Source organism: Coptis chinensis, chromosome 5 (assembly GCF_015680905.1).
Source record: "Coptis chinensis isolate HL-2020 chromosome 5, ASM1568090v1, whole genome shotgun sequence".
NCBI classification, from domain to species: domain Eukaryota; kingdom Viridiplantae; phylum Streptophyta; class Magnoliopsida; order Ranunculales; family Ranunculaceae; genus Coptis; species Coptis chinensis.
This window is the reverse complement of record NC_141460.1, coordinates 84,533,160-84,556,339: the sequence shown is the minus strand read 5'-3', so window position 1 is coordinate 84,556,339 and position 23,180 is coordinate 84,533,160. Positions and strand designations below refer to the sequence as shown.

Sequence of the window (23,180 nt, the reverse complement as noted above, 5' to 3'; positions counted from 1 at the left end):
TTCTAATGAATACGTCTCGGCTTGCTCTTGTGTTTTCAATCCTCTTTCTCTTCGGCCTTTCGGGACCTCTCCTAACATCAGGTGGCATTATATCACAATCTTTAGGAATCTCCATAGACATCTCAATATTTGCAATAGGATGAATTGAGTGGGAGTACGACTGGGAGAAAAAAGAGAGAGCGAAAGCCGGATTAATGAATGAGTATACTGAACCACCATAACTAATAATAGATGCCACTACATGTACACAGGGAAACCGTCAATCTGCCAGTAACGACAACTACAAGACCTGCGTTCCACATTGACATGATGAACTATGATATCCTCAACCTCAAACTCAACCTCATTTGATCTAACAACCCTGAAAGATCTTGCAACATCAACTTTAGCACAGTAAATACTTTTCGCTACAGGGCACAACTCCGAACGCCAAGAAAAGCACTCACGACGGCAGTCATCAAACATCTTCATCATCTTTCGACGGATATGATAGAACATAGCAGTGATAGGCATAGAACGTTCTTCTTTAATCCACACATTGAAGCACTCGGCAAGGGTAGAACACATCTCACCATACCTGCATCCCTGAAAACACGCATTAGCCCAATGCTCAAATGGGATCTTCATTAAGAACTCTTCAATTTTTACCCCTCCAATTCTCTTCAGCTCAGCAAGCTTGTCCTGAAACTCAACCATTGTAGGAGCATTAGCACATTCCGAGAACAAATTCATAACATGCGGTATACTTGCACTCCTCCCATACATAGCCCTAGACATATTATTCTTTAGGTGCCACAAACAATAGCTATGGAATGAAGTGGGGAAAACAATGGGAATGTTTTTAACTAAGCCAGCATGTCTGTCACTCAAAAATGTGAACCTCCTATCACAAGGGAAAACCAACTTCAAATTATCCAAGAACCAACGCCAATTGTCATCTGTTTCTTTAGCCACAACAGCCATGGCCACTTGAAACAAACCTAAAGAAGAAAAAACAAATAGAATAAATATAAAGCATATATATATATAACTTCATACTGGAATAACTCACCAACATTCACATGCAAACTAAAGTATGCATGTACAAACAGTGTAAACAATGCATATATGAAGACAAATAAGCACGATAAGACACTATTAAAATAGTGTCAAAATAACATACATACGTTCAACAAAAAGATAGATGTTTTAGAATAAAACCTTGATTTCCAATTTTAGCTGTCACCGCTAACAAACAATCTTAAATTTGGCCTTCAAGAAAGTCCCGTTCAAATAGATCATTGGGCGACAATACTTGAACCCATGCATACACGCTTCAAAACTCATAAACATCCTACGAAACTTATGGAGTCCTTTGTCAATTTCAAGCACAACATGACTACCCGGAGTTGAAGCCTTCAAAGCATCTTCAAATCAACACAACTGATAATATGAAAGACCATCCTCGCCATAAATGTCTTTAAAAGCCAACTCCCTACCAATATAAGAATAATATTATGATATATCAAGGTGATACTCTCTATGAATCAAGCGCATAATTTCTCTCGACTTCATAGAAGGATTACCAGGAATCATCTCAAGAATCAGGCTTTTCACAAGTTGACTCAAAAGTTTACAATTACTAACGTCTTTACATGCAAAACCACAACTATGTTCAAGGTTAAGCTTCTTCATCTCGAAAGAACCAAACTTCAAAGCACCATGGACAACCCAAAGGCAACCAGTTTCCCCTTTCATTTTACAAATAGCATGTATTCGATGCAAATCATTTTTCTTATACAAGTATTTATATCCCGTCTCAATCGAGTACATGGTTAGCTTCACACGGAAATCACATGGTCCTTTAAATTTCTGTCCAACATGCGTAAACACCTTAGCCCAAGTCTTCGTCTTGTTTTCATGAGTAAACTCAATATCATGATCAAGAAAAATAGAACCACCTGAGTTAGTACTCCCTTCACTTTCACAATTCCCAAAAATAATTGAAGAAGACAAACCCAACATTACATTAAAATCAATCATGCTTATGTACTTCGCGGAACTATAACAAGCAATGGCTTGGAGCTCGGTATCAGTTTCAATGATAGATCACTTACCATCACGAGAAATCCATACATCAAAATCTTTTGTACATAATTCATTCCACTTATTTCGGATCTCTTCCTTACTTTTAGAAACTGTTGAATCTATTCCGATACGAAAAGTGAAACTATCACGGTCATAGCAAAACACTGCTAGTACTGAAAAATCTATATCACTGCAAGAAAAAAAAATTTATATTCATTAAAAGTTAAACTCATTAGATTTTCATACAAATACATGTTTTGCATTCCATAAGCAATCAAAAAAAATGGCACAACACCATAAAAAATCAAAACAAACAATGAATTAACTATGAATAACACTAAACCTAAATAAAAATGTATTACAAATTGAAGAACACAATATGTATCACATTGTCTCAAATTGAAGAATACATTAATGTATTACATTGTTTTGAAAATACACAATTCAAAACAATAAAATAAAAAGAAAAAGAAGATGAGATGAAATAGAAAAATGAGGAAAACAAAAATGAACCTAGATGAGCAACGATTGATGGAGAGAAGTGGAATTGATAGAGAGAAGTGGAATGCCATAAATTGTGTATGAAAGTTGGGTTTATTTTGGAAATTTTCAAATTCTATTATGTATAAGAGGGGAAGGTTATTATGGGAATTAAATAAAACAAAAATAGAAAAATTTGTCTTAGAACCGTAATTGGTTACACCAACCTAGTGGATTTCTCCTAAAACCGTAAATATATCTTACTTGGTCCTGGAGCCATAAATAATTTCCAATTTAAGTGATTGGGCCTAAATTTGTGTACTACATTTTCCTCCCAATTCCAAATACAAAAATTTAAGCCCAGCCCATTTCTGTGTCTCCAGTCTTTCTCATTCTCTTCACAAAAAAAATCAGCCTCAATTCATTTTATAAATCTACTTTTAGTGGTGGAGTTCATATAACGTGGGTCAAACTCCATTAGATCATTTTGATACGTATTCTTTTTTCAATGTAGTAAAATGTATAGAGATTACGGCCCAAGGGCAAAGCCCAATAATAATTTTGCAATAAGTCCACCTTGATTTTTCATTTCGCCATGAGTCCCAAACTGGGCTGACGTCATCATTTTTTACTTATAATTTCAGCTCAAGGATACATTTTCAATTTTAATTTCGCCATAAGTGTTTCTTTTCATATGTAAATTTAAATTTGCATATGTAATTTTTTTTTTCATATGCAAATTTAAATTTACATAGGACTTATGACGAATTTAAAATTTACATAGGACTTATGACTTAATGCGAAAATATTTGGGAAAATTGGGCTCTCGATATAATTACTTGTAAAATGTAGGGGTAGAACTTGGGTCGGGTTAGCCCAAGCTCGATGGGCTTTTGTTGGTCCTGGGCTAACATTTCAGATCCGTTGTCTAGGTTTGGTCTTGTAAAATCAAAGCCTTACTCAGTTTTGGGTTGGGCTCGGGTTAGTATATCAAATAACTGAAAAAACCCGAGTCCGTGTGCATATCTATAATACAAAACAGCTCAGTTTTTAAACAAGTTATAAGGGCTTAAGTGGTGGTCCTGATTTCCTTGGGATCTGTGCTAATGCTTGAAGAGGCCTATTTACCTAATACTAAAGAGTCTGCTTGAAGAGTCCTATTTACCTAATACTCTAAAATAGACAAAAACCTCCAAAACCTATTTACCTAATGCTAAAGTGTCTACTTAAAGAGTCATATTTACCTAATACTCTAAAATAGACAAAAACCTCCAAAACATACTAAACCTCCAAAACCTTGACTAAAAACCTCCAAAACCCTTTTTCTTCACGCAAACTCCCCTTTTCTTCACGCAAACAGGTGTAGTTATTTCACATATTAAATTATATAATTATTTCATTGTTTAAATACCCCTATAACTTCTCCTACCGTTTGAGAAATGTGTATAAATTGAATATGGATTACACAAGGAATGAACAGTTAAAGTTGTCTACGTACACTCTGCTTCTGGATGAACAAATTGTTCTCAATACATATACTCGGCTAAGATGATTTTCTAAGGCATATTCAGTTAAGGGTATCACAATGACACTAACAAGTTCAATTTAAATGTCAAAGAAAAAAAATGGTAATTCTACTGTAAAAGTTAAATTTACGTGTATTCATTTAATTATGACTCGAGTGACATAGCCACGGGTTAAATTCTAGTATATATATAATAAAACAGTTTGGTTTTTAAGTGGTTTGTATGAAGTCTACATCAGATGGTTATTAGTTAATACAATCAATACATTTGACGGTAGACCGGCACGATTAAAGAGTAAGTTGATTCCAATTAGGAAACAATCTTTATGAAAACGTAGTCAAAGAAATTACTACTAACTTATCTAGAATTTATGAAACTTATCTAAATAACTTATCTAACTTATTTAAATTCTAACTTATCTAAATTTATTTAAAGTTATCTAAATTCTAACGTACTGATTATATTAATCCTCATATATAGCCTTCTTATCGACAAACTCTTCGGAGAGTATTTCCCTGGTGTTGTGAATCCTCTATATAATAAAGCAGCTTAGTTTTTTTATGTATTTATATCAAGCGGTCAGGGATAAAACAGTTTTGGGATGATCTAATGGTAATTATAACACTTACTAACACCCACAAAATTAGAAAATAAGAATAAGAATCATTCATCGGGCCAATATCTCTTTTTCCTTCAAATCACTTTTAGTTGCCAATAAACAAATCACTTTTAGTTTTAGGATGATCTACGGTAATTATAACACTTACTAATACCCACGAAATTAGGAAATAAGAATCTTGGGTCAATCTCTCTTTTTTCTTCAAATCACTTTTAGTTACCGGAAAAAAAAAAAAAAAAAAAAAAAAACCCTCTACGTCTTTCACTCTTTCCTTTTCCTCACGAAGATACCTTACAACCCTTTTTTCTTCCTAACCTTCTTAAAGTTATCTAAATTCTAACGTACTGATGATGTTAATCCTCCTAGCCTTCTTATCGACAAACTCTTCGGAGAGTATTTCCCTGGTGTTGTGAATCCTCTATATAATAAAGCAGCTTGGTTTTTTATGTATTTATATCAAGCGGTCAGGGAGAAAACAGTTTTGGGATGATCTAACAGTAATTATAACACTTACTAATACCCACAAAATTAGGAAATAAGAATAAGAATCATTCATCGGGCCAATCTCTCTTTTTCCTTCAAATCATTTTTAGTTACCAACAAACAAATCACTTTTAGTTTTGGGATGATCTACGGTAATTATAACACTTACTAATACCCACAAAATTAGGAAATAAGAATCCTGGGCCAATCTCTCTTTTTTCTTCAAATCACTTTTAGTTACCAATAAACAAATCACTTTTAGTTACCGAAAAAAAAAATCCTACTTCTTTCACTCTTTCCTCTTCCTCACGAAGATACCTTACAACCCTTTCTTCTTCCTAACCTTCTTCTCACCCCGTCACGTTTGAGTGCAAGGATCTCCCGACGCAATTCTTAGTTTAAGGTAAAAAAATCTCATTACTTCGTTGTCAGTGAGTTTTGTTGCTTTTTCCACACTGTTTTTTCAGTAACCTTCTTCAATACTATCTTCTTCTCTTCAGTAAGAATTCTTAACATGATTTATCTATCTCAGTTCTCTCCGCTGCGTCATGTTCTCTCCACCACTCTAAGTCTCTTATTCAACAAGTAATATTAATTTGTAATTAGTTTACATAGTGGTTCAGTGCATAGTTTTATGGGCATAATGAAAACTATGCCTTGAACACTCAATTTGGATTTCGGCGAAATCCATTGATACGTGAATAAATTTTTTCTATTGAATAAGATTCCTCGGGATTAAACTACAGTTGTGAAGACAAGTACATTTTAACGTCATTTCTTTCTAATTGTTCAAGTTTATTTTTATGCACAGAACAACAAAGAATCTACATTCATTTCGGCATGTACAGAGTGCAGAGACTTCAAAGCTTCTTTTGCAAGATTGAACTAATCAATGGAAGGTTTACGGATTGTTGAATGAGAACTTTTTCAATCAACATGACTGAGAACGTGTCTGAGTTACAAGAAAATGTAAGAGTGAAGAATTAGCTATAATGGAAGCAAGTAAGTTAGTGGAAAAGTTATTTTTCACTATTTATATTTGAAAAGCTCTGTCTTATTTGTCTGTAGATGTATGCTTCATTTTGTGCATTTTGTAGTTGTAAAGATGTGTTGAGTGGGAGACTAAATGCAGAAGAATGTATTGTTTCCCATTCCCAAATGTTTGTGTTGGACTCATTTCCCATGTTAATTGTGTTGCATAAGTGCATGGTCAAGGATGCAACAACAACCAAAAGAGTATAAGTCAAGGCACAAGTAGAACTTCTACTTTTTATGATATCATCACTCGAGTATCGAGGATCAGTATCCTCTCTTCTTATCAGATTTTTGAATCCTCATAATTTCTAATATGATATTTTAGTTTCGATAAATTTTTATATTAAGGTTGTAGTTTCTTGGATGTTTTCGGCCTCTTTGTATTGTGAGTTTCTGTGCACTTATTAGGACTTCATAACCGTACCTCACAGTATATGAATTTAGTTATCATTTGACATATTAAGGCTTCTATTTAATGGGTTTATTTATTGTGTGTGGCAAGAAAGGAACAAACGCATCTTCCAGCACAAAAACACAATTGCTCTGCAGGTTAGTAAATTATTTATTCAAGATGTTTCCACAAAACTCCATTCTCTTAAACTGGAAATGGAAGAAGGGCCCAAAAGGAACAAGATCATGTAGATGTGGGGTTTATCTGTGGAACCGAGACAGCATGAACTAACTCAGTACATATGGGAGAAACCACCTACAGGAATGTGTTCACTCAACACAGATGGGTCTCTACAGGGTACACTAGGTGGGTGGGCAGCAGTAATTCAGAATTGGCAAGGGGAAGTGATTGTGGCCACACAGGGAAGATTAGAGTACATGACAATCAATCTTATTGAGCTACAAGGCCTCAAACATGCTGTGGATCACAGGTGTCTCAAAATTCAAGCCCAGACAGACTCTGCTATAGTTGTCTCGAATTTGAAAGACAAGGACAAACATCCATGGTGCGCCAACCATCTGATGGGGGAGATTAATAGCTTAACAACACAATTACAAATGTTTACGCTCAAACATGTATTCCGAGAAGCGAACAAGTTGGCCGACATTTTGGCAAGAAATATACCATCCATAAGTTACGTGGTAATCATACCTAGCTCTTTTTCTGAGGATGTATAGAAAATTGTGTATGATGATGCCTCGAGAAAAATATATGTAAGACTCCAATCCATGTAACCAAGTTAGTGCTTTCATTTTAATAAAATAGGGGTAAGGGACCTCTCAAAAACCCTGCTTGCCTTTCAAAAAAAAAAGTTATCATTTGATAGTTATTAATTATGTTAAATCCAGGTACAAAGGATTGTGGGTTGAATTGAAACCAACATTTTGAAAATGTTGCCTTTCAAAAAAAAAAGTTATCATTTGATAGTTATTAATTATGTTAAATCTAGGTACAAAGGATTGTGGGTTGAATTGAAACCAACATTTTGAAAATGTGACAAGATCGGAACAAGTAGATAAAGGTAGGCAAGAAAGCACCCTCTTCACCAGATACAATTGAGTTGCATATTTGGGTCAGAAGTTTGGAAAGTAATGGTTTATATCCTTAGATTGTCTAACGAACGTAGCCGGATTGACAAAATATTATATTTTCATCATTGCATTGTGAAAGGTTGGCTATGGCTTTGTGATTAAGATTTAGTTGCAAGAAGTGGTTACAGAAGTTCAAATTTCATTGTCAATTAGGCTCACTTCTTAATAGCTAGCTACTAAACTACCCCATGTTGTCTTGAGCATTGGTTGTGGGCTGTCTTTAGCTTCTCTGGATTTAGCAAGGATCCATTTTGTTTTTACTTATTAATGGATCTATGACTTTCACTATTATTATATTTATGTAGGAACTATCCAACGAAGAAAATAAAGACGACAATATTTTGGCAACTGACAGATTCCCTACCCATTAAAGTTTGCAAATTGGGTATTAGAGGCATTAAGAGCAAATTTTAGAAGTTCATTTGAGTAGCAAATCTATTCCTGGTGGTATCTTTGAGTGGCAGATCGAACTATTCCCAGTACATTAGTATCTTTGAGTAGCAAACTTATAAATTTGTTTACAATAGCCATGTTTTAATTGGGCCTATTTGAAGCTCCATGGGCTCTATATTGGTCATTTGAAATATCTTTGTTTGTTCAAAGTAATGGCATAATTTGTAGTGCATCTTACATATAATCTCTTATGCATTTTTGTAGTAATTATGTAATGGACGTGATTAATTAGATGTATTGAATTCATTTAGCTACTGTCTTCGAACTTTTGATGTTAACAAAATCAAGAAAACTTGAGAACTTTTTGTTACTTCAGCAGTTCATATTAGTTACTGCTTTTGTTGTTGGCTATTGACACTTCGTTTGGCAGTCCATTGGATTGCAGATTTGCAGACATGTCCTTTAGCAGGAAACATTTGATATCAATTTCGGATCTTAGTTGTTTGATCTAAGCATGTTCTACCGCAGGATGGACTATCTGCAGAACTATTGATGATAATAATTATGTGCTCATGAATAAGCTAATCTCGCTATGTATTTAGCAAGATTAAAACAAGTAAGCCAAAAGACCCACAAAATTTCTCTCAAGCAGATTGTCATTGGCGAAAATTGAATTTGCTTGCTTAACGACGCGGATGGGGTGTGCTTCAATGTTCACTCTAAGTATACACATGTGCGACAAGTTCTCACTAAGAGCCTAATAATGCTCCAACAGTGTTTGTATAACCCTTGAGCTTTAGGTTCTTATTGATAGCAATATATACCTTAGATTATAGGAGTTTGCTATTGACTTTTTATTTATTTTTCTAATTCTTATAAAGAAACTTAACAACTATTCAGGTTTTGTTGGTGTAAAACATATTTACTCATGGGATTTGAAGCACTCGTGGGTGCATCACTTTTATGGGTATATTGCCGTGTGAAATTGAGTATGTATGATGCACAAAAGTTCAATTTAAATGTAAAAAAATAGTAGAAACACTCTTGATTTTGTCCCAATAAAATTGGGGTTAAAATAATAAATTGACACGATTTTATTTTGCTAAATTTACCCATAATGACTCGAGTGGCGTAGCCACGGGTTAAATTCTAGTCTATATAATAAAGCAGCTTGGTTTTTTTTTTTATGTTATATCGAATGGTCAGGGAGAAAAAAGTTTTGGGATGATCCTACGGTGATAAATCAATTTATTTTAAGAGTCCTACTTACTCTAAACTAAAGAGTCCTAAAACTTGCCAACAAAATCACCACCCGAAATCAATTTCTTTTAAGAGTCCTACTTACTTTAAACTAAAGAGTCCTACTTACTCTAAAAAAAAACTTGCCAACAAAATCACCACCCGAAATAAAAACCCCTGCATTGGAAACCAATAGTTCCGTTTGTTCTTAATAAAAAAAAATAATAAAGAGTTGTGTACTCTTCATTGAAAACCAAAATTGTTCATCGAATTTTTTTCCCATAGGTTTGATTGGTTCCTTAGATTAAATTTACATCATTCCAACTTAGTGTACATGACAATGATTTCTAACCCTTGAGCTTTCAGTTTTTATTGATAGCAATATATATATATATATATATATATATATATATATATATATATATATATATATATATATATATATATACTTTGGATTATACGAGTATGCTACTTGGAGAAGGATCGGAAAATTAGTATGCATAAACACTTCAATTCCATTTCAATTCCTAAGGTGCGCTCATACTAATATATAGAGGTCACTGTAAGTAAGCAAAAGAAGAAAAATGTTAAAAACATGGCCAATAGGTCACCTAGCTTAGTGGTAATTCTAAGAGTCTTGAGAAAATATATCTACGCAGGATAGTATAATATGGTTAAAGCAAAATTTCATAATTGGTTAATCGATTTGATAGCAGTAGTTGTACCCTCTTTATAAATCCATAGATCCATAGGAATTGATAACATGTTTCCACTTCAATTGATTTTAATTTTAATCACATGGAATATAATAATTGAAAGAATTGGAGTTTGGTTCTCATTCAATTTTCCCATAAGGATGTGAGGATGGAACATTCGTTGATGTAAAATAATTAGTTCCCTTATCAATTTTTGATTATCAGCCATGGATAAGGCACCACCTGCAAGTGCATTTGATGTTTCTGTTGTCGACGCACCACCTAAATCTACCAATGAACCTACTACATCTGTTCAGGTATTTGAAGTTCCTTTTTCACAGTTTTGTTATGTTTGATTCTTACATGATTTCAAACTTTTAAATTTTGTAACAAAGAAAAACTCTTTTGTTAATTTGACAACGTTCTCATTTAATTTTTTATGCGGCTTTTCATGTACTTGCATCATCCAACAAAGAGAATTGGATTTTATAAATTGAGTACGTGAGCATAAACAACGGATCATTGACCATGTGCTTGCTACCCTTGCTAAGGTATGTAATATATATACGTTCATTATATGTGGTGGTTGTTTACTGCCTTCTGATGGTTATGTTTTATCAAATATAAAATGCAGGTTTTGGAAAAACAAGGAAATGAAGGCCATCAAGTCCAATCACCTCCTCTGCAAAATGAGGTTGTAGTTACTCCTCCACAATCCACTCTTAATGTTAGTCCGACTAATGCTTTTACACCCTCTCAGCCTTCTCGGCGCAAGTTGGCCCAACGCAATAGAAGAGAAAGAGAGCTCATAAGTGGTAGAAGCAGCAAGCGAACAAGAAGGAACTTAGAAACAGGCCTTCAAAATATACCTGTGTCCATGTCTTCCCATATGTAAGTTTCATTTCTTTGTGTGTTTTCTATATCATTGTTTTTAGTCAAAAATATTTCCATTCCTAGCCAATTATGATTTTTTTTTTCTACATGTTAGTGACACCCAAAATGAAATGGAAGTGGATGATCTTAGTGTTAGTCCGACCAATGCGTATACACCTTCTCATACTTCTCGACGCAAGTTGGACCAACGCAATAGAAGAGAGAAAGAGTGCATAAGTGGTAGAATGAACAAGCGAACTAGAAGGAACTTAGAAGCAGATCTTCATAATATTCCAATATCAATGTCTTCATAAATGTAAGTTGAATTTCACTGTGTTTTCTATAGCATTGTTTTCAGTAAAAAATATTTCCATTCCTAACTCATTAGGATTTTTTTCCCTACATGTTAGTGACACTCAAAGCGAAATGGATGTGGATGATTATTTTTAGCCTCTTGCAGCTGGTGTCAATATGGAAGAACCTGCTAATATGCATAACAATGTCCGCCATTATCTTGGAAAGATGGATGTGGAATGCTCATTTTGTAAAGCTCTGCACTGGAAAGATGAAAGGCTAGCAAATACATCAGTCAAAAGACCCTTTTTCGGGATATGTTGCAAACAAGGAAAATTCAGTCTTCCTCTACTTTGTCCATTGCCTCCTGCGATTCAAGATATATATGATGGTAGTGACACCAAAGCTAGGTCATTTAGACAACATCTTCGTAAGTATAACTTGGCTAATGCATTTACCAGTCTCGGTTGTCAACCGGATGATAAAATATTCAACAATAGCGGTCCTATTCCATTCCCCGTTCATGGTGAGTTATGCCATAAAATTGGATTGTTACAGAACCTGAGAAAGATCCGACTTATGCTCAGCTCTATGTTTATGACCCAGCCAGTGCCCTTGATGTGCGTTGATAAGTGTAAAGACTCTAGTTTACTCCTACTTAACTAATTAAACTTAAACAGAAGTAAACCTTATAGTAATTTACTCTAATGTATCAAAGTTATATACTCTCTTGAATCATGCAATAAATGGAGTAGAGAATTCGTTCCACTCCTAGTTCTTTAAACGTAAGTTTCCGCTAGTTTAATCGATATTAACAAAACGAATGAGAGTAATGATGAATTGAATTAAACTAATATGGCAATTTAACTTAAATAAGATGTATTAACTTATACTATGATAATAGAATATTGAAATGTGAATATGGAGAAGGGATTAGGGAGATTTGAATCCATTTGATGTACTCCTAATATGCTAGTGTAGGTTATTGCTATCCTAATTAACTAATTTTTTTTTGCTAAAGGTAATTGATTAATAAAAGAATAAGAGTTACATGGAACCAAAAGTAACAAAACAGAACTAGAAATAGGAATACAGGGCCTTTACTAGAATATGGTTATCAAGTTAACAAATATAATCGAAAATAGGTAGTATAGTGGTTCTCCAAATTTTTCATGAAAGAGGATAGAGATTCCCACCATTTACTGTCTCCCTGAGTTAGAGCAGCCCCATGTCTGGCACAGCCGTCTGCTCCTAAATTAGTCTCTCTCCAGGTTGGAGTGACATTTATCCATGCTGCTTTTCCCTTAAGAGATTTCCATATTTCCTTAACTCTCCAATGTGTTGTGTTGTTCTGGAAAGCGTGAACAATTGATGAGGAATCACATTCCACCCAAATATATCGCCATCTCAGTTCAAGGACTTGCTTAATGGCCTGCACAATTGCCATTGTTTCTGCCATGTAATTTGTGGACGTACCCATTCTGCCAGCAGCTGCTCCCAGAAATTCTCCTTTGTAGTTTCGGAATTCTAATCAACTAAGATTAAGTGTTGATCCCTAATTATTCATGGCAATCTCTGCCAACTAATAATTAGCATGTGAGGAAGTCTAACCCATTCTCATGGCGAATCAACTATCTTACTAGAGTGAAACTCTTAAACGCAATAATCCTAACTAACACATCAAGTCTTCATCAAACTCCTCTAATGGAGGTTTAGCTAGAAGTCATTAGACTATCATAAGCATTTAAATAAGAATGAAACATAATTAAGAGCAAACTTTCTTTTATTAATCAAATGAGTAATGAAGAATAATAACTTAACTTAAATTTAATATAATAACTAAGTCTAAATCCTAACTATTTAGCTCTAAATAATTATATCTATCTAAGTCTAAGTATATAGAGAGTTATGCCTTAGTCCTCTTTATATAAGAGAGGCTAGGTTTATAATTTCGTGCATGGGCTTTGGAGCCATATTTTGGGCCCTTAAATCAAGCCCAAAACCTAATTACATAAGTCCAAAAAGGGTTTCTCTATTGAAAATTACTGCAATAGTCTTTTCGTCCACTTCTGCTTCTCTGATTGGGTCAAGGTCTGGACCGTTAGAAATCTCTTTCCGAGCCGGTCGCTTTAACATATAATAGACCCAATTACGATGTCTGAGTTCAAAGATACAGCCTGCGAAAGTTCTGTTAACTTTTCTGCTCTATTTCTGCCCGCGTTGACTTTGACTTTTCAGCTTTGACCGGGCTTTAAAAAGGCTTTTTCTCCTTGAATCGTGGCCTTTAATCATAGAACTTCTTAGCAACCAACCTTTACTCCTTTATCTCGCAAAAGTGATATGTTTCTTCACATATTTGACTCCAAGACCTGAAATACATAAATGTACGTGAATAGTTCTAACTCATATTTATTATACACATAATTGGTCTAAATGTAATGATATTAAGGGGTTAAAACTACAGTTTTTGGCTCTTATCAAACCATCCCCAAACAGCATTTTGCTTCTCCTCAAGCAAATATGATAATTTAATATAAGTGACCAAAAATGGAGTTCTAACTAATCTCTTTTCGCCGAGTGCGATTGCATTGACCATATACAACAAGGCCTTAAACCACTAGGAATTCCCTAGTGGATGAGTTATAGCCTCGTGAGAGTTTTCCAGCGAAGGTACTCACAAACTTCATCCATACTACAACGACTAAGAAATAAAATTATTATTTCCTACTTTATTCTCAGATATCTATATATTTCACTAGCAATGAATATAGAATAATCAAGTCGAAATCTAAGCTAATGTGTGCATAATAATCAATCATCTACGAATAAGCATATATATAATGAACTATGCTATGAAATGCAATAACAGATCCGTTTTTGAAACTTTGGAATGACATCCTTAAGTAGGACCTCACATATATGTCAAGACAAAAACCACTCTGATTTTTCCACTCAAGTTTCGCTCACTCCAGTGCGCAGTGGGCACACTTTACCTTACAATCTTAATGACACACAAGGAAGCCGAAATCGATCAAACACATCTGTCACTTACTATCATACTAACCTATTCCTAATTGAGCTAGAGGTCTTTATTAGGTGTTGTGGGGATTAGGTGACGGTTTAAGAATGAAGGAAATGGATATTCAAAAAGGACAAGTCTGAGATAATAGAGTCTTCATATTATGTAACTAGAGAAAACCTTGTTCTTTACTTTGCTTCTACACTTTGTTTCCATCCTTAGCCATTTTTTTCTTTTTCTTTTGGATTTTGACTCCTTTGATTCTGTTTTTGAAGTTCTAACTTTTTATTTTATTTATTTTCTTTGGATGGAAATTTCCTTTTCTTATTTGAAGCAACTAACAAATTCTTGGTTTCAAAGGTTTTTCTCTTTTCTATTTTTCATTTCATCTCTATTCTCAGACTCATTCAAAGATGAGTAGGCTGATTTTTATTTTTATTTTGTTTTGTAAAAGGGTAAATGATTTGCAGTTTATGAAAGGCTAAAGAAAGGCTCAGAGGGGTGACTAGCGGAAATAATTTCATATAGGTTTGAATTTCTGGCTATATCAATCTAAAGAGGGCCTAAATTCTCGCTTTGGATATGGTATATTGATCAAGCAAGTGGACGTGTGATTTCTCTATTCGGAATTTACTTCTCCCTTGTGTCATTTCTCAAATATTTCACTCATATAAGGCTTTAGGCTATATTCTCACAGGATTTGTAAAATAAGTACTCTAGCCTAGATTTCAGAAACTTACTACCAATACAAACATATAGATGCTCATGCAATATATTTATGGAAAGATGTAATGATTATTACCTACATATTAACCTAAATTTCTAAAAACTATTCTAATATAAGAGCTAACGTGAAACTTCTAGACTATTATCATCATAGAGAAAGAAACAATACCAATATTCCTAAGTGTATAGCATAAACTTTTTATTTATATTTTTAATTTTTTTTAATTTTTTTTACTATAAAACAAGTGCATATTATACATGTATTATCCAAATAGGTGCCTTAATTTACGCGTGTTTCTATGCCACCCCCAAACAAGAACATGCTTTGTCCTCAAAGTATAAAAATAAGAAGGGTAGAAAATACCATGGAAACGCGTGAAAATTGAAGAACACCTGCAAACAAATTTAGAACATACTAATATAGATAAATAAAAACAGACGTAACTCTATATGAGTTCCACCCGTTATGGGGTTAACAAAATTAAATTGCTTGGGACATAAGCAGACACGAACAAAAATAAAAACTTACCTTATATCCCGCATTTACTCATCCTCCTCAATAAAGAACTGAGGTTCCTTGACATCCTGCCATGCCATGATAATTTGTCAGGCCTCACACCATTTATCATCTACAATCGCTAACCGGTCAAGCGCCACTTGGTCGGATGGGGTGTAAGGGAAAACCCAATTATATTGTAGCCTCCACCCCGGCCAAGTCATTGCACGGAATGAGCGTATAATGCAGTTGGTGGGTCGCACAATGTCAACCCGGCCCCAACCCAATCTGTGAAACGAGCACAAAAATTCGGAAAGAAACATAGCATTATTTGACAAACTAAGACAGGCATAAGAAGATACTTATACCTCATACTGTGAGCTCGGGCTAAACTAGAAACTAAGGTCCGGGGAAAGTCATAGAGTATACGTCCCCTGGCTAAAGCAAGGAAGACGTTGCAAGTGGCGTCATTCACCGAAGAAAAACACCATTCCCCTAAGATGTTTAACATGATAAAAAATATCACTGTGCCCACATTCAGGGACAAGCTACCAAGGGCTACGTTATATTGCCCTTGGTCCTATATACGGAAAATTCCTTCCCCATAAGCCTCATGCAAAACCTCATAGGTGTACATCATTAACTCTTATTTATTACTCGCATAATTGGTCTAAAAGTATTATTATTAAAGGGTTAAAACTACAGTTTTGGGCTCTTATCAAACCACCCCCAAACAGCATTTTGCTTGTCCTCAAGCAAATATGAGAAATTAGCATAAGTGACAAAAAATGGAGTTCTAACTAATCTCGTTTCTCCAAGTGCGATTGCATTGACCATATGCAACAAGGCCTTAAACCATTAGGAATTCCCTAGTGGACGAGTTATAGCCTCGTGAGAGTTTTCTAGTGAAGGTACTCACAAACTTCATCTATATTACAACGACTAAGAAATAAAACTATTGTTTCCTTATTTATGCTCCCAATTATCTATATATCTCACTAGCAATGAATAAATAATAATCAAGTCGAAACCCAAGCTAATATATGCATAATAATCAATCATCTACGAATAAACATATATACAATGAGTAATACTATGAAATGCACTAGCAGGTCCGTTTATGAAAACTCGGAATAGCGTCCTTCAGTAGGTCCTCACATAAATGTCAAGACAAAAACCACTCTGATTTTTCCGCTCAAGTTTCGTCACTCCAGTGTGTAGTGGGCACACTTTACCTTACAATCTCAATGACACACAAGGAAGCCGGAGTCGATCAAACACATCTGCCACTTACTATCACACTAACCTATTTCTAATTGAGCTAGAGGTCTTTATTAGGTGTTGCGGGGATTAGGAGATGGTTTAAGAAAGAAGGAAATGGATATTCAAAATCGACAAGTCTGAGATAATAGAGTCTTCATATTATGTAACTAGAGAAAACCTTGTTCTTTACTTTTGTTTCTACACTTTGTTTCCATCCTTAGCCATATATATATATATATATATATATATATATTTTTTTTTTTTTTTTTGGCTTTTGACTCCTTTGATTCTATTTTTGGAGTTCTAACTCTTTATTTTCTTTTATTTATTTTTTATTTGGATGGAAACTTTCTTTTCTTATTTGAAGCGACTAACAAATTCTTGATTTTAAAGGTCTTTCTCTTTTCTATTCTTCATCTCTATTATCAGACTCATTCAAAGAATGGGTAGGTTGATTTTTTTTTTTTTTTTTAATTTTTTTTTATTTTGTTTGTTTTGTAACAAGGTAAAGGATTTGCGGTTTATAAAAGGCTAAAGAAAGGCTCAGAGGGGCGACTAGCGGAAAATAATTCATAGGTTTGAATTTCTGGCTATATCGATCCAAAGAGGGCCTAAATTCTCGCTTAGGATATGGTATAGTGATCAAGCAAGTGGACGTGTAATTTCTCTATCCGGATTTTACTTCTCCCTTGTGTCATTTCTCAAATGTTTCACTCATACAAGGCTTTAGGCTATATTCTCACAGGATTTGTAGAATAAGAATTCTAGCTTAGATTTCATAAACTTACTACCAACAATCATAGATACTCATGTAACATATTTATGATAGATGCAAGGATTATTACCTATATATTAACCTAAGTTTATAAAAACTATTCTAATATAAAAGCTACGTGAGATTTCTAGATTATCAAGGGCCTAGAGAAGGAAATCAATACCAATATTCCTAAGTGTATAACATAACTTTTTTTATTTATATTTTTTTTAAAATTTTTGATTTTTTTAACTAGAAAACAAGTGCATATTGTACATATCTATATCCTAACAGATGCCTTAATTACACGTGTTTCTATGCCCCCAAACAAGAAGCATGCTTTATCCTCAAAGTATTTAAATAAATAGGGTAGAGAAATACTATGGAAATGCGTGAAATTCTGGAACATCTGCAAAACAAGGTTAAACATACTAATATAGAAAATAAAAACTGACGCAACTCTATAAGAGTTCCACCCGTTATAGGTTTAATGAGAAATAAATTGTTTGGGACATAAACAGACACTAACTGAAATAAAAACTAACCTTAACTCCCGTTTAATCCTCATCCTCATTTTCTTCAATAAGGAAATGAGGTTCCTTCGCATCTTGCCACGCCATGGTAATTTGCCAGGCTTCACGCCACTTATCGTCTACTATAGCTAACCTGTCAAGCACCACTTGGTTGGATGGGGTGTAAGGTGCAACCTGATGAGGTTGTATCCTCCACCCTTGCCAAGTCATTACATGGAACGATTGAATAATACAATTGGTGGGTCTCACAATGTTGACCCCAACCTAATCCGTGAAACGGGCACAAAAGACAGGGAAGAAACATAGCATAATACAGCAAATTAAAACAGGCATAAGAAGGTACTTATGCCTCTTGCTATGGGCTCGGGCTAAACTAGACATTAGGGTCTAGGGAATATCGTAGAATGTACGTCCCCCAGCTAAAGCAAGGAAAATATCACAAGTTTCGTCATTCACAGAAGAATAACGTCATTCCCTTCTAATGTTTAGCATGATCCAAAACATAACAGTGCCCACATTCATAGACAGGCTACCAAGGGCGATGTTATAATCCCCTTGGTTCTCTATCCTAAAGATTCTTGCCCCATAATGCTCATGCAAATCCTCATAGTTATACATGTACATATTATCTACCAAATAGGCCCATGAGTCTTGTATTTCAGCGGGCATAACAAGTCCAAGAACAAAGGCTAGTAAGAACCTGGAAATTTCCATTGGTTCATCCTCAATGGTGATGGAGAACACCTGTTCTCCATCTGGTCTATCAAAGAACTTACAATTATCATAAAAATAAGATGTAAGTGCGGGAGAATAAAGTTCATCAGGACTTACCAAGAGCGGCTCCCAGCCTGCTAGAATGATCACTTCACAAAACCACGCACCATAGGTGTCACTTTGGAACAAGTCTTCAAAAGACTGTTCCAAAGTGACTCAAAAATATCACTGTGCCCACAAAAAATTGGAATTTTTCGTGTCTACGGAGGTCAGGGTGCGGGGTGTGCTCAACCTATGCCTGGATAGGGGACGTGGTGCGCTCTGAAGAATTTCGAGTTCCAGGCACTTGGGTGCAGGGCGCGCTCACTTTTTGCCTGGGATGGGCGCGGGTCGCGTTCAGGATAAAAACTGGAATTCCAGTGTTTTGGACGCAGTCGCTCAGCTCACAGGCTGTAGGGGGCTGGTCGCCTCGATGAAATTTGGACCGATGCTAAGCTAAGGGAGCGGTGGCTCTTCAGGGGGCCTTAGTGGCCTTTCCATTTCTTGAAATGTGGAAGTGAGAAGGAAAAAGAAGGAAAAGTTGGGAGTGAAAAGTGAGAGATGAATGTTAGGTGTAGTGTGGGTTGTAAGTGTAGAATGAATGGAGTTTATATAGGTTTTAAGTTGCTAAAACGAATCGGGAAGTTGCCGAAAACAAAACAAAAAAAATTCCAAAACCCAAAACGGAAACAACCCATATTCTCTATTTTAAAACAAACTTAATATCTTTTAGGTTGAATTTAGGATAGAAACTGCCTAACTCATCGAGATTTCATCCTACCACAATATCTATTCATAGCCATGCCGATATCGGTAATATTCCCAACAATCATCGCAAAATTATGTAATAAATTTTGGATCATATAAAAATCATGCTAGACTAAATAATACCACCCCCAAACAATTCGGGAAGGTGGGACTAACAATAAAATCAAAGCACAATTTGAAAAAAACCAAAATATTATATTCAAATTCAAATTCAAATACAATTAACTACCGAATTCAAATTTAACTAATGAATTCAAAAAACTTAATATCCAAACTAATAAAAACAATAAAAACAACCAAATAACATCGAAACAACAACTTTTCCTAAACTACTAGCCATGTGATGAAGATGGGCCCTGAGATGGAGATTAGGCCTGGGATTGTGATGGGGCCTGAGATGAAGAAGGGCCCGAGCCATCCGTCTTTTGACGACGACGCTCATGCCTCTCAGACTCATCTAAAACAGAACCCTCCAGGGGTGGCATGCGTCGTAGAATCTCTACTTGGAACAGGAGTTGTGCTTCCATTACTGATTTCATCTCTGCATTCATCTCTGTATATTGCGCATGGTGAAGCTGAAGGAGTGTCTCCATGTTACACAAGAGATCATCTTGACCCTTTTTGAGGTTTCCAAAACTCGTCTGAAGGTTTTTTTGTTTATTTCGAATTATAATCTGCCTATCCCGTACATCTTCGCAAATAGCATAAATGCAACGCATGCCGATATGCATTTCTTGTCATGCGTTCAATCGACGCATACACTTCTCCAAGGCATCTTCATCCAAACATGTCATGTCCTCCATTTCCTCATCCGAATCAACCACCCTATCCTCCGGCAACATCCAAGTCTTTTGGATGCACTCCGTATAAATAGTTTCATTTGAATGCAATTTCAACATAGACCGCTCAGTTCTTGGTTTCCCCCCCCCCAACAACACAACATTATCTTCGTAATTAAAGCAGGAAATGGTGCAATACTCTTCCCAATTCCTCTAATCATATTTATTAAAAACTCGAGGATACAGAATTCATACCTCTTCTCTTGCAATATCGAGATAATGTGCAGACATGTCAAACCGATGTCGCTCACTTTCTCCTTCCCAATGATGTTCTTACCAATCCACTGAGCTATAGCCAGTTGGTTGGTTCGCAGAGATGATTTTCGAGCACAATGAGAATTCGTATTGTATTGACCCTCCATGAGAGTGTCTTTCATTAATGCAGGAACTCCAGTATACTGGGATTCCTGCACGGTGGCTTCGAGGTGGCGTCTAGGCGGAATGCCTAAAATCTCAGCCAACTTCTCTCTCGATAATTCTCTCCGCGTCCCAGCCACCTTCATGAAAATTTTCTGTCCATCCAACTCTCTCTCCTTATAAAATTGTTCTACTAAATCGGAGTGGTAGAAATCATCTGTCGAGTACCACAACATATTCCAATTCCTCCTAATCATCTCGTCACCGTAAAACGGCACGAAGCGGTCGGCCGTAAAAGTTTGTTCCGGCAAAATTCTTCGTCTTAGAGGCATTGGAAGTTTTGAACTGATTTGAGGGTTTGTATATGGTGTAGGAAAGAATGTGAAACAACCTCACTAGAAAAACGATGGTGGTGGCGCGGTGGTGTTGTGGAAATTCAAATTTTTTTTTGGTTTTTTCTAATTTTCGGTGGTTGCAAATGTTAGGGATGGTGGTGGGAGAGGTTTGGAGAATATTTGGGGTGGGAATGAATTTGGGCGTGGTTAAGTTTGGTTTTTTTTATTTATTTATTTATTTATTTTAGGGTTTAAAGCTTGTTAATGGCGGCGGGGAAGACAAACTCGCGATTGTTGGTTTGAAATGGAGACACACGTGCGCGCGAGATTGGGCCCAAGCCCAATTTGATTTTTTGAATTTTTTTTTGATATTTCGCGCAACTTCAAACTAAATTTGCCGCTTCGTTACCGGTCCGATTTATGCAAATGAGATATGGAAATGATCAGGAGAGAATTTCCAATCCAATGATCTATAAAACACTCTATTCCGACCGTGGGTGACATATAAGAAGATGGAAAATGCCTCGAAGTGTGCGCATGACGTAAGTTATGCGAACGAATGAAATCTAAATTCATAGATAATATCAACCCGAATCGAAATACGATTAACGGCCTAAGTAACACAAATGGAAAGTTGAACAATCCAGTACGGAAAAATAAACACCCCACCCCCAAACAAATTTTAGACAACAGAGTTTAGAAAATTTGTTTTTTTTTTAAAAAGTGGGTCTTTTAAAGTCAAATTCCCGAGACTTCCTAAATTACTATGTTTGTGATTTTAACAATTTTTATTTTTTATGAAAAATATTTAATATAAGAAAAACAAGAAAACAATAAATGTATAATTCACACCATAGAGGAACATGACTTAAAATCCGAGAAAACATGCAAGAGTGGAAAATGTGAATTACATTTAACGTGGACTTAGGATCCGGTATTTACAGCCACACACTCCATAGGGAGGGCCCGGTTACCTGAATGGTGCACTTACCAATATATGAAATTTTAAGGAAGTACACCAACCAACAAAATGAGCCGTTTATAGTCAGATACTCGAGACTTTAACAAATAACTGGATATATACGTATATACCCTTCAGTTTTCCATATATCAACAACCTAAAGAGTTGGGGGTCTTTCTATAAATAAATAACATGGAATGCACCCCCAAACAGAATCAAGTACCAAGATTTTCTACGACGCAACTTAGTGAAATGAAAGCGAAGTCTGATAAATCTAGAACGTAACCGAGCATGCACCTTCTTCTTTATCCTTGAATGAGAGCGTGTTGAAGTGAGATCGAGAAAAAATGGATGTTTGTGGAAGATGTGTTGGATATGGATAAGTTTTAGAAGTAAGGAATGGAAAAAATGAGAATGTGGGTTTAGCACAAAACTCATTCATGGTGTAGGTGGGAATTGTCCCAATTCTGAAAATGAAGGTGTCAAGTGCCTTTCCCTTGGGAATTGGTTCTGTATTAAGAGGATTTAGAAAATCATTAAGCACAGGAGAAACAAGAGGTTCAAGCGCAAACTCCAGGTTCCTTTGAAAAGGTGGAAGGTTGGGAATATTGGTGATGGAAGATGAATGATTGTCAGCTAGAGCTCTCAGATCTAGATCATTAGAAGCCTTGAGATATACCAGACATTCCTCAATAGGTGGGTCAAAAGAATCACTGGGATAGAGGGTGAAAAATTCATCTTCCGTCATAGCGTCAAGGGATAAATGGATGTTGGTAGGGTGGGACTCGCGATGTGGCAGGGAAGAGTTGCAAAAGAGTTGAAGGAATCTTCCTCAATTTCCTCTACGTCCAAGGAGTCCTTGTCGAAGTTGGAACTTCCAAAGGAAAGGAATTTATGCATCTGGTCATCCGAAAACGTGGTTTTGAAATACTCATGAGCTAATCTCTCGATCATGCTAACCTCTCCATCGATATTCGTATCAAGAAATTGTTTGATTGTTTTAAAAACATTGACCTCAAGGGAAAGATGGCCAAAGGACAAGGACATCGAACCATCGCGACAGTTTATAAGCGCCTTGGCAGTTGCCAAGAAAGGGCGCCCTAAAATTATCGAAATAGAATCGTTAGCGA

The 23,180-nt window shown here is 35.5% G+C and overlaps 2 protein-coding genes across 2 annotated transcripts; one reads left to right on the top strand and one right to left on the bottom strand.

Moving 5' to 3' along the window:
* Positions 1-237: 237 nt before the first annotated feature.
* On the bottom strand, positions 238-2,022 carry LOC147499510 (uncharacterized). The gene is made up of 3 exons (XM_086563489.1): positions 1,566-2,022; positions 1,311-1,406; positions 238-980 (listed from the first exon to the last, which is right to left on the bottom strand). Exons 1-3 carry the CDS (start codon positions 2,020-2,022, stop codon positions 238-240), a joined length of 1,296 nt encoding a protein of 431 aa, XP_086419615.1.
* A 9,401-nt stretch (positions 2,023-11,423) lies between these two features.
* Positions 11,424-11,875, top strand: LOC147499509 (uncharacterized). Its single transcript, XM_086563488.1, has 2 exons — positions 11,424-11,712; positions 11,805-11,875. Exons 1-2 carry the CDS (start codon positions 11,424-11,426, stop codon positions 11,873-11,875), a joined length of 360 nt encoding a protein of 119 aa, XP_086419614.1.
* The last annotated feature ends 11,305 nt before the right edge of the window (positions 11,876-23,180 follow it).